This window comes from Echinops telfairi, unplaced genomic scaffold, assembly GCF_000313985.2.
Source record: "Echinops telfairi isolate 266 unplaced genomic scaffold, ASM31398v2 ScPeMD7_70;HRSCAF=299, whole genome shotgun sequence".
Lineage (NCBI taxonomy): Eukaryota > Metazoa > Chordata > Mammalia > Afrosoricida > Tenrecidae > Echinops > Echinops telfairi.
Window position 1 is genome coordinate 48560259 of NW_022103968.1, and position 10781 is coordinate 48571039.

The following is a 10781-nucleotide window of genomic DNA, read 5'->3' on the forward strand; positions in this document are numbered from 1 at the left end:
CTTTTGATAGCCGGGCACCATCAGCTTTCTTCGCCACATTTCCTTATGCACCCATTTGTCTTCAGCACTCGTATCATGGAGGTGAGCACACAATGATATGATTTTTTTGTTCTTTGATGCCTGATAACTTGTCCCTTTGGCACCTCGTGATCATACAGGCTAATGTGTTCTTCCATGTGGGCTTTGTTGCTTCTGAGCTAGATGGCCGCTTGTTTACCTTCAAGCTATTAAGACCCCAGATGCTGTATCTTTCGATAGCCGGGCACCATCAGCTTTCTTCACTACATTTGCTTATTCACCTGCTTTGTCTTCAGCAGTTGTGTTGGGAAGGTGAGCATCATAGAATGCCAATTTAATAGACGAAAGTATTCTTACATTGAGAGAGTACTTGAGTGGAGGCCCAATGTCCTTCTGCTATCTGAATACTAAACCTATAAATATAGGCACATAGATCTATTTCCCCATCCTCATGTATAAATTTATTTGCATATGTACAGTTCTTTATCTAGACCTCTATTAATGCCCATTGCCTCCAAGCTCTTTCATATATTTCCCTTGATTTTCCTCCTGTCCCACTATCATGCTCAGTCCCCACCAGAGTTTCAGCAATTCCTCTTTGTTACATTACCCTTGATCATGCCCTGACAGGCCTCCCACACCCCCTCACCACCAATTTGGATCACTTGTTCCCTTGTCCCTGGGTTTGTTAACACCTCTTCCTTCCCCCCACCTCCCCCTCTCCCATCTTCCCCCAGAATTGTCGGTCCCGTTGTTTTCTCTTCCAGATTGTTCATCCAGCCTATGTTCTTTAGACAGACCTGTGGAGATAATAACATGCATAAAAACAAGACAGAGCAAAACCAAGCAACAATGTACAACAAAACAACAAACCACTGATTAAGAACAAATCAAAACACAAGAAAGAAAAGCTTAACTGGAGTCAGAGCCAGGCCACAGGGTGTGTGTGGGGGGTGGGGGGCGGAGCTTGTAGTTAGTTCAAGGATTATTTGTTGGCCTTTAGGAGTGTTTTCCAGTTCAGTCTGTTGGGGTACCACGCCCTGGCCCTAAAGTCCACCTTCAGCATTCGGGGGGTGGGCGTACTTCTTAATGGTCAATCTGTGAGCATTTCACCCAGGATAGAGACTTCTGATGACGTAAATTGAGGATTATCTCCTTCTTTATAAAAAGTCCAAAGCACACTTGTTCTTTCTTCTGTTGTACGCCTCAGTGCGCAAAGTCACGTGACGTCTTTACTCCGTAACATTTTAAGGCGGTCTTCTGCCGCAGATTTACTCCACTGTGCCACGTGCTGCCCTGAGTGCTGCTTCCACGAGCGCTGGTTGTGGATCCAAGCAAAAGGAAGTCCTTGGCAACCTGGATCCCGCCTTGGTTTGTCGTCTGGGAATCTGTTGCTCGTCTGTTCTGATTCATAGCAACTCCCTGTCCTGCGCCAGCCTCACAATTGTTCTAAGGCTTGAGACTGTCGTTGCAGCCACTGCGTCCGTCCGTCCGTCCGTCCATCTCATTGGTCTTCCTCTTATTTGCTGCCCCTCTACTTTACCAAGCATGGTGTGCTTTTCCAAGGACTGGTCTCTTCTGAAAACATGTCCAACGAACGTGAGCTCAAGTCTTGCCATCTTCGATTCTCAAGAGTATTCTTGCTGTGCTTCTTTCAAGACAGACTTGGTGGTTCTTTTGGCAGCCCATGGTACTTTCAATATTCTTCAGCAGCACCAAAATCCAAAAGCCCAAATTCTTCTTCCTTATTCAGTGTCCAACTTTCACATGCATTTGAGACGATTGAAAATACCATGGCTTGGGTCAGACACATCTATGTCCTCACAGTGTCATCCTTGCTCTCTAACACTTTAAAGAGGTCTTGTGCAGCAGGTATATTCCTACAAATAAATATGTAGTGGACATAAGCATTTCATGAGAAATGTAATTAGCATCTAAGCATGGAAATTTTTTTTCTTTATCCATAATCAAATATCGCAATGGAAATGGGATTGTTGATTTGTGTATTAACCGTAAGTTGATGTGTTTATTTTTTTGACTTGTGAGTTGAGTGAGCGTTTACAGAGTAATTGGGTTTACCATTCAACATTGCAGACACTTTTTTTTCATGACATGAACTCATTTCCTACAATGTAACTGTAACCCTCTTCCTGCTTCCTCCCTGTGTTTACCGTTTCCTTTCTTCTTTGGCTCCCATCCCGCCTGTCTTTTGAGCTTTATCCCTGGGCAAACATTGCCCTTTTGATCGTGTATGATTGATTGATCAAAGGAGTATGTATCTCCCTTACAGACTTGTCATTTGTTTGCCTTAGCTGAAAGTTGAGCCACACAAGTTGATTTGTTTCTCCTGTGCAGTACTTAGCCTTGGGGACATAGTGGTTATAAACTGAGTGCTGATAGCTGCAAGGTCAGTAGTTCAAAACCACCAGTCAGTGGGTCCTCGGGAGAAAGCTGGGGCTTTCTACTCCTGTAGAGTTACAGTCTTGGAAACTCACAGGGACAGTTCTACCCTTGCCATTAAGGTCACTATGAGTCAACATCAATTCGATGGCAGTGAGTTTTGTGTGTTTATAAAGAATATTCCGGTAGTCTGGGGCGAGGGTCACCGAAGGGAAAAAAATAAAAGTCTATTCCAAGTGTGAAGAAAATGCTTTGAAAATGATAATGGCAGCGTATGTGCAAATGTGCTTGACACACTAGATGAATGTATGGATTGTGATAAGAGATGTAAGAGCCCCCAATAAAAGTATTTAATAATTTTAAAAGTATATTCAAGGAGACTTCATAGAAAAAATTGAACAACAAGATAAAAATAAAATCGACTTTTATCTCATTATAAGTTTCTTTAAAGTCAGCTAACCCTAACAGCCATTCCTTCCTTTCCTAAAACAGTGAAGGTCTTGGGAATTAAACCATGTCAATGCAGTCTTTTTTCATTGTTAACTGAGGGGAAGTTGGCTCATCCTTAATTTTTCAGTCAGAATTATGTTAGCGGATAGTCAGTTTAGATGTCTATGGTCTTGGCTATTGTTTCTGCGTGAACAAGATTATTTGCTCAGAAATTGATGTCGAGGATCTGCCGCTGTGGGCTTCATCTTCAACATCTCATCCCTTCTTAAAATGCGTTAGCCCAAATGTACAAATGTGCTTCACACACTAGATGGATGGATTGTGATAAGAGTTGTACGAGCCCTCAATAAAATGATTTTTTTTAAAAAGAACTGATGATAGCAGCATATGTACAAATATGCTTGACACAATAGGTGAATGTATGGATTATGATAAGAAATGTAAGAGCCCCCAATAAAAGTATTTAATATAAAAATTTTTTAATGAGTTAGCCATTTATAAACTTGATTTCTTTGAAGCATTGTCCCCATGGCACTTTTTGTAAAACTTTGTCGATTTCACCATTCTTACACCCAAACTTCACCATAACCTAAGTTTGATGTTTGCCCCTGCTTCTTCTCCTTCGGTGGAATTCATGCTGCTCTGATAGAGGTTTTTTTTTCAAACCGATGTCTTATCTTTATTCTTCTTAGTGCCTCAAGCCAGATCCTGCGCAGCTGCTATATTATAACAAATTAGTTCGAGTTTGGTAAATTTTTTTAATCAATGCATAATTTTTTCCTAATAAACATTTTCATAAACTTATTGAAGAGCCTTCATATGTATATTCTGCAGATGCTCTTTAAGAAAGCCTAGGGGTTGCACTATTTGGAAACAAGCGGTGGGGAACTGCTGCCGGAGCCGCCCGGTGAAAGCACGCACCTCTGTCTGCGGCGCCACAGCGCACCCGGGAGAGTGCTTCCCCCTGCGTGTGGGCGCTGAACGTGGAGCTGACTTCTCATTGGCATTAACAGCATTTTATACCGGCAGTTATATGCCTCTCGTTGGTGTGAACAGCATATATATATTCATCTGAAACATTGCTCTTGTGCAAAGATATGGACTCACTTTGTGTCCTGACCTCATAAAATAAATTATGTGGCAGAGCAGTTAAAACCTTGGTTATATAAATAACCAGGTCAGAACCTGGTCTGGTCAACTCAGATACTGCAAGTGGTGAGGTCCTTGAAAGATGGCGGTTTGACATGGAGTGTGACAAGACTGCAAATGATGACCGTGTACCCAGAGAACACCACCGTTCATTACCAATTCTGAGGAAGTTCGTCTTGGTTCGTTCACTACTACAATCCACAAAGTAATTAGCCTGGTAGCCTACAAAATCCCTTTCAGTGACTGAGCGATGAGATGAGAAAAAGGATGTATTTGCAAATCGCAAATGTGTTTTCCCGAAGCTAAATCAACTACAAGTTATGTTTTCTTTCATTAGTTGGTTTTGAAGATGGGGGAAACATTACACTCTACTGAATTAATATTTTTTTGGTCCGCTTACATGGATCTTACATCCTGAATTAAAGGAGATTATGTTCTTCCCTTGTTAGTGTGCCTGGCTAAATAGATCAGTGCAAAAAAAACATTGCACAGTGTTCTAGAGGAGCATAGCAGAATTCATCAGCATTGTAATGTCAATTTCTCTACTGGTGTTAACTGTACTTGGGACATTTTTTACTCTGAAACTACAAAGGTCTTCCTGTGTCAGCCATTTTGAGTCAAGAGTATAGGAAAGATGGATGAGGTTTAGTTAAAATTACAGCAAAAAAGAAAAAAAGTGAATATTCAGAATCTTTGTTTAGATCCTGAAAATAACTGACATAATCCATGAGTAATGAAAAATAGAGGTCTTCCACCATTTATTTAAATGTGTAATTCTTATGTTGAAAGCATATCCAATTAGTTTATCTTAGTTTATGTAACTTATACCTATGAAGCTATGGAGTTTCTGCTGCTTAATTTTCTGTGGTAGAGAACTCTTTAAAAATGTTTTTTTTTAAATGTTTTTATATTTGATAAAATGAAATAAAGTTAAATTTGTATCTTTTTTTTAAAAAGCCTTTAAGGTGGCCAAGAAAAGCTTTATGTTGAGTTATGGTGATCATATGACAAACATCCATCCACCGTTCCAAACATGATCCCAGTTTTGTGATTAGATATTCAACACGCTCTCTCTCTCCTGCTAGTTCCCGTTCTGTGATGGAGCTCACACGAAGCACAATGAAGAGACCGGGGACAACGTGGGACCTCTGATCATCAAGAAAAAAGAGACTTAATGGCCAATTCTGAGGCTGCAAGCTAACCTGTCATAATGTTACCCGGTTATTTAATTAGAATGAATACCACTTATGTCAAATTCACAGTCCCTGGGTTCTAAATGTGGTACACATTGTAAACTACAGCTTTTACAGTCACGGCATTTGCCTTACTTGTTGAAACATCGGTGGTGCACATTTGTTTAATCAGAAAAGGAAAAAAAACAATCTCTTGGCCTGTGGGTTATTTCAGTCTTTTAAGGATCTGTTTCTTTGAACTCCAAATAATGATGATAACTGAATGTAGTTGTATGTTGAAGTTAACATTAAATTATTCTCAAAATCATGTATTTGCAGACTATACCTGTAAGTTTGAAGGAAAAATCACCTCATCATATTACCTCATTAACAAAGACAGTTAATTGGGTGTTGCTAAGCCATATTAATCCCTTAATGTTGTCTGTCATCGGGTTAATTCCCATTCACAGGGATCCAGTGTGACAGAGTGGAACTGGCGCATAGACTTTCCTAGGCTTAATCCTTACAGGCCAGGTCACTTCCCTTCACAGGTATTTACCCGGTCCGTTCCAGAGCCAATAGTGGAGATTTAGATTGAAGTACTATTAGATTTAAAATCTTCCCAGGGCGTGACTCTCACTGTCTCACTCACTCACTGCCTCACTCACTGCCTCTCACTGTCTCCAGTCACTCACTGCCTCACTCACACGCACTCACTGCCTCACTCAGTGACTCACTCTCACCCTCTCACTGCCTCACTCAGTGACTCACTCTCACCCTCTCACTGCCTCACTCTCTCATTCACTGCCTCACTCACTCTCTCAGTGACTCGCTCTCACTCACTCACTGCCTCACTCTCTCACTGCCTCAGTCAGTGACTCACTCTCACCCTCTCACTGCCTCACTCTCTCATTCACTGCCTCACTCACTCTCTCACTGTCTCACTGCCTCACTCAGTGACTCGCTCTCACTCACTCACTGCCTCACTCTCACTGCCTCAGTCAGTGACTCACTCTCACCCTCTCACTGCCTCACTCTCTCATTCACTCACTTTCTCATTCACTGCCTCACTCTCACTCTCTCACTGTCTCACTGCCTCAGTCAGTGACTCACTCTCACTCACTGCGTCACTCATTCACTGCCTCACTCACACATACTCACTGCCTCAAAAAAAAAAAAAGGAAAAAAAATCTTCCCAAATGATGCCTTAAAATACAGTGTTGTAGGATTCCAGCTAGAAGAGCAGGAAACGCTTTAACCGGAGAAATTGGAGGAGATCCTGAAGTCGGGTTTATTCAATACAAAGCTACAGTTTCATGACAAGTAGTCATAAGTTTCCGCTTAATAAAACCTAGTTATCTTGGAACTCACAAAATCAATTAAATTGGCCATCAACATTCATATGTTATCACTGATTTTTACAAAATATTGTTTATTATAGTATTTGTATAGATAAAGTTAATAACCAAAATTTTGCATAATGGCTTTAAATGTGCTAGTCATTTTTATAGTTAACAAAAAACCTAGAACCACACAGCCACAGTATCCAAAACATCCTAGCACTGGTACAATGATAGATACACAGACCAATGAAGAGTGATTGAGAAACCAGAAGTAAATCCATCCACCCAAGGAGAGCTGATCTTTGGCAAAGGGCCGAAACACATGAAATGAGGAAGAGTCCCTAACAAATGGTGCTGGCAAAACGATGTCCATTTGCAGAGGAATGAAATAGGATCCACATCTCACTCCGTGTGCAAGCACGAACTTGACATATATTAAAGACCTAAATGTACAACCGAGAACTATAAAGATCATCAATGAGAAAATTGGGACAAACTTAACGGCCCTAATACAGGGACATGATACACTATCGAAACAAATGTACAGCCTTCACCCCCCCACCCCCACCCCAAAAATAGATGACTGGGAACTCCTAAAATTTAGACACTCTGCATCAAAAGACCACCCAACGTGTAAGAAGAACCTACAGACTGAACATTTGGCAGTGACACAGCAGACAAGGGAGTAATCTGAAAGAATGAGAGAAGAAACAACAAGAAAAGGAAATAATCCAGAATTACCAGAGGGCATGGACAGGTCACCAAAAAAGACATTCATGCAGCCAACAAACAGGAAAAAATGCTTGCAATTGTTAGCCGTTTGAATGAGAGATGCCAATCAAAACAACAGTGAGCTATCACCTGCATTTATAACAAAGTGCAATGACAGAACACAACATTCCTCTAGTTCTTTAATGCTTCCTCCCCTCCCCACTATCATGACCCCAGTTCCACCTTACAAATCCGGTTAGACCAGAGCATGTGCACTGGTACAGATAAGAACTCTCTACACAAAGAATCCAGGACAGATAAGCCTCCCACGAATAGTACTGGGAGTTGGGATACCATGAGGATAAGGGGAAGAAAGGGGGAATCGATCTCAATGATCAACGTATAAACGCCCTTACCTCCCACCCCGAAGGGTGCGAGCAACAGAAACATGGGTGAAAGTAGACAGCAGATAGTGTAATATATGAAAATTAGAATTAAGGGTGTGGGGGGGGAGGTAAAAATGAGCTAATACCAAGGGCTCAAGTACAAAGAAAATGTTTTGAAAATGTTGATGGCAACATGCACAAATGTGCTTGATAAAATCGATGTATGGATTGTTATAAGAGCTGTAAGAACTCCCAGTAAAATGATTTATTAAAGGAAAACATACTTGGTATAGAGCGCTGCAGCCCTCATTCACTGATGGTGAGACTGTAAAACTACAACCACAGTGGAAAGCAGTCTGGCGCTTCCTCAAAACATTGGGAATAGAAATATATGACCCAGCAATCCCTCTGCCTGTTATCTATCCTAAAGATACAAGAGCTGCAGCACAAATAGATTTATGCAACACTATTCACAATAACAAAAATGTGGGAAGAATCTAAACACCTACGAGTCGGTAGAACAGTGGACAAAGCATCGTTGGTATATACAATGGAATATGATGCAACATTAAAGGGTAACAATGAATGTGAAAAATACCTCAACAAGGATGAACCTGGAGGACGCTCTGCTGAGTGAGATGAGTCAATTACAAAAAGACAAATACTGGATGAGACCACTATTACAAAAAGCCAAGCAGGGATCATCACATCAAATGATATTTTGGGGGTTACCAGGTGTGGGAAGGGGAGGGCAGACAGGTGCTAACTTGTGTGAAGGAGAAGGCAAGACACATGACACTGGGAGATTTGCAAGGTAATGCAGGCAAACACATCTACAACCCTGCAATTGTGGTCTCTGAGTTGAAGCTGACACAGGTATGGGAGGGGGAGGGGGAGTATACCCATGAATATATAAATTTGGCGGGATATTTGTATATGGGCACGTATCTTTGCTGCAAATCTATCCTTGAATATGGTAGCGCATAGAGGGACAAGCTTAAGAATACTTCTTAGACATAACCAAACTCCTACAAGGGGGTCAGTAGGAGTCAGGCCCGTAGGCTGGGAGAACACAGGTCAATTGTCATACAATGTTCAGGGAGGGCCTTGTGGGCAAACTGGCTACACAAGGGCTGGATGGTGGACATCTGTGGGGTAGCAGCCCCCACAATTGAATGGGTCCAGGGAGCGGTTGTGTAATTGAGGGTAAAATTAAAGAGACATCAGACAAGAAAGCATGTGATTACTCACCTCCGGGACCATCGTGACTTCAGCAGCCAGATCCATGCAGAGAGAGGATATATTTCCAAGCAAGGTTTATACACTCAGAGGGCGTGCAAGCCGCCCTGATTGCGGGTAACCACATAAGTAACAGGAAGTGGTTGCACGACAGGAGGCGGATGAGCTACAGGTATTCACACACAATAGGAAGGGGAGGCACTAGATGCATACATGTGACAAACAAGATAGGTGGGTTCTAGAGTCAAGATGGCAGCCTAACCTCGGTCCTCCCTGAGTTGCCTTGACCTTAGATGTCTTTGGGCTCTCCTTCAGGGGAATCATCCATTATCCTTATTGGATGGGAGTGGGCTCTACTTAGGGTGAGACAGACAATAGGGTCTGATTGCGATGGCTGATAACCTTCAGAGAGATAACCTTTTAAGCAGTTGACCTCCAAGTGTATAGTCATTGACCATGTTAGCAAGCAGCACCTTAGGTTTGGCATACATTAAGTGGGGACGTCCAACCTGGGAAGTAATGTTTGTTGCCCACAGACGTCGGAGTTGTAGTACGAAGCCGATCTGGACGCTGGGGTAGGTGGGGATGGTGCAGTAGGCATAGACCACAAAGGGGGAAAGCGACTTGCAGAATTGCAGCACTTCCTTAAGGTGGTCCAGGTGCAGCTACTGGCACTGTGATGTCAGAGGATGCTGTCCGGGTTGAGGGCGGTCCTCATGCGCCAGCAGTAGGATTCCTTGAAGGTTCTCTGCATGGGGCACCCATGGGGTCTGAGGTGTCAGTGGCGATAACATCCCAGACATCCTGGCTCTGTTTCATGAACTCAAAACCGTTGTCTCTGAGCTGAAATTGCCATGCCAACAGCCATGCCAAGCAGGAACTATTAGATCTCTCAGGGAAGAGATACACCTCGGTCCTAGGCTCTGCGTGAGAAAGAATTAACGCCGAAGCTTGGTCTGTGATCCAAGTGAGTTTTATGGGAGTTAGACGCAGTTTCAGGTTTACACAGGCACCCGCAGAGCCCGTCACCCCGTGCAACCTCCCTAGAAGGTGCTCGGAAAAGCTCCGGCCTCCGACCTTTTCAATGATTCCGTGGGGAGGCATGATGGACGACCCTGGTCGACCCCATTGGCTGAATTGAATTCACCTGGCCTAGGTGGGCCAATCCAGGTGCAGCACCCACCCAGGTGTACCTCCCCTTTCTGGCCGGAAACCTGAATCTCTGAGCATGTACAGTGTGCCCCTCCTTGTTCGGGTAGCTCGGACCTCTGGTCATGCGTAATGGATGCCTCAGCCCCTAAGCTAGACTACCTAACAGAACTTCTTAAAACTGTGAATGACATCCTCATCAATTTCTCACTGGACCACAGCGGCCCCTTCCCACAGCTTGCCTCTAGCCCTGTCCCTGAGGATCAGCACCTTGTGTGGGTTCGGATGGCTGCAGAGAGACAGGTTGGAAATCATCTCCCAGAAGGAGAACTCACCTCTCTGGGTGACCAAATGACACTGCCCAACACCAGCAAGTTGCTGTAGGTCTCACTGCAGAAGACAACCAGGAAGTCCTGTACCACAGTGCTAATGGTGCAGCAGCAGCTGCTTCCTCTGCAGTGAACAAGCCCTGGCCAGGCCCCAAGCTACTGATCCGGGAACCAGCCCTTGCCAATGGCTGTGAGGTCACAACAGATTACATTTCTGAGTGACTGGCCACTATTTACACAAACAATGGTGGTGGGTAATAGGGCTAAACTTTCAATAGCACTCATTCACAGAGGTAGAATCATGGCTACCAGATTAATACATGTTATAATAATGCAAAGAGGACATTAAATAGTAAAAAATGGTCGTTTCATGCCACCATTCATTGGGCACCCTCAAAACGAGAAGTCCAACAACCACCAATTCCATAACCTTGG

General features: G+C 43.2%; 1 protein-coding gene across 1 annotated transcript in view; it reads left to right on the top strand.

Moving 5' to 3' along the window:
* Positions 1-5521, top strand: part of CISD1 (CDGSH iron sulfur domain 1) — a 26857-nt gene extending 21336 nt beyond the window's left edge. Inside the window, exon 3 of the mRNA XM_004701098.2 lies at positions 5103-5521. Coding sequence (XP_004701155.1) covers positions 5103-5192 — 90 coding nt within the window. The 3' untranslated portion in view covers positions 5193-5521. The remainder of the gene's footprint in view (positions 1-5102) is intronic.
* The last annotated feature ends 5260 nt before the right edge of the window (positions 5522-10781 follow it).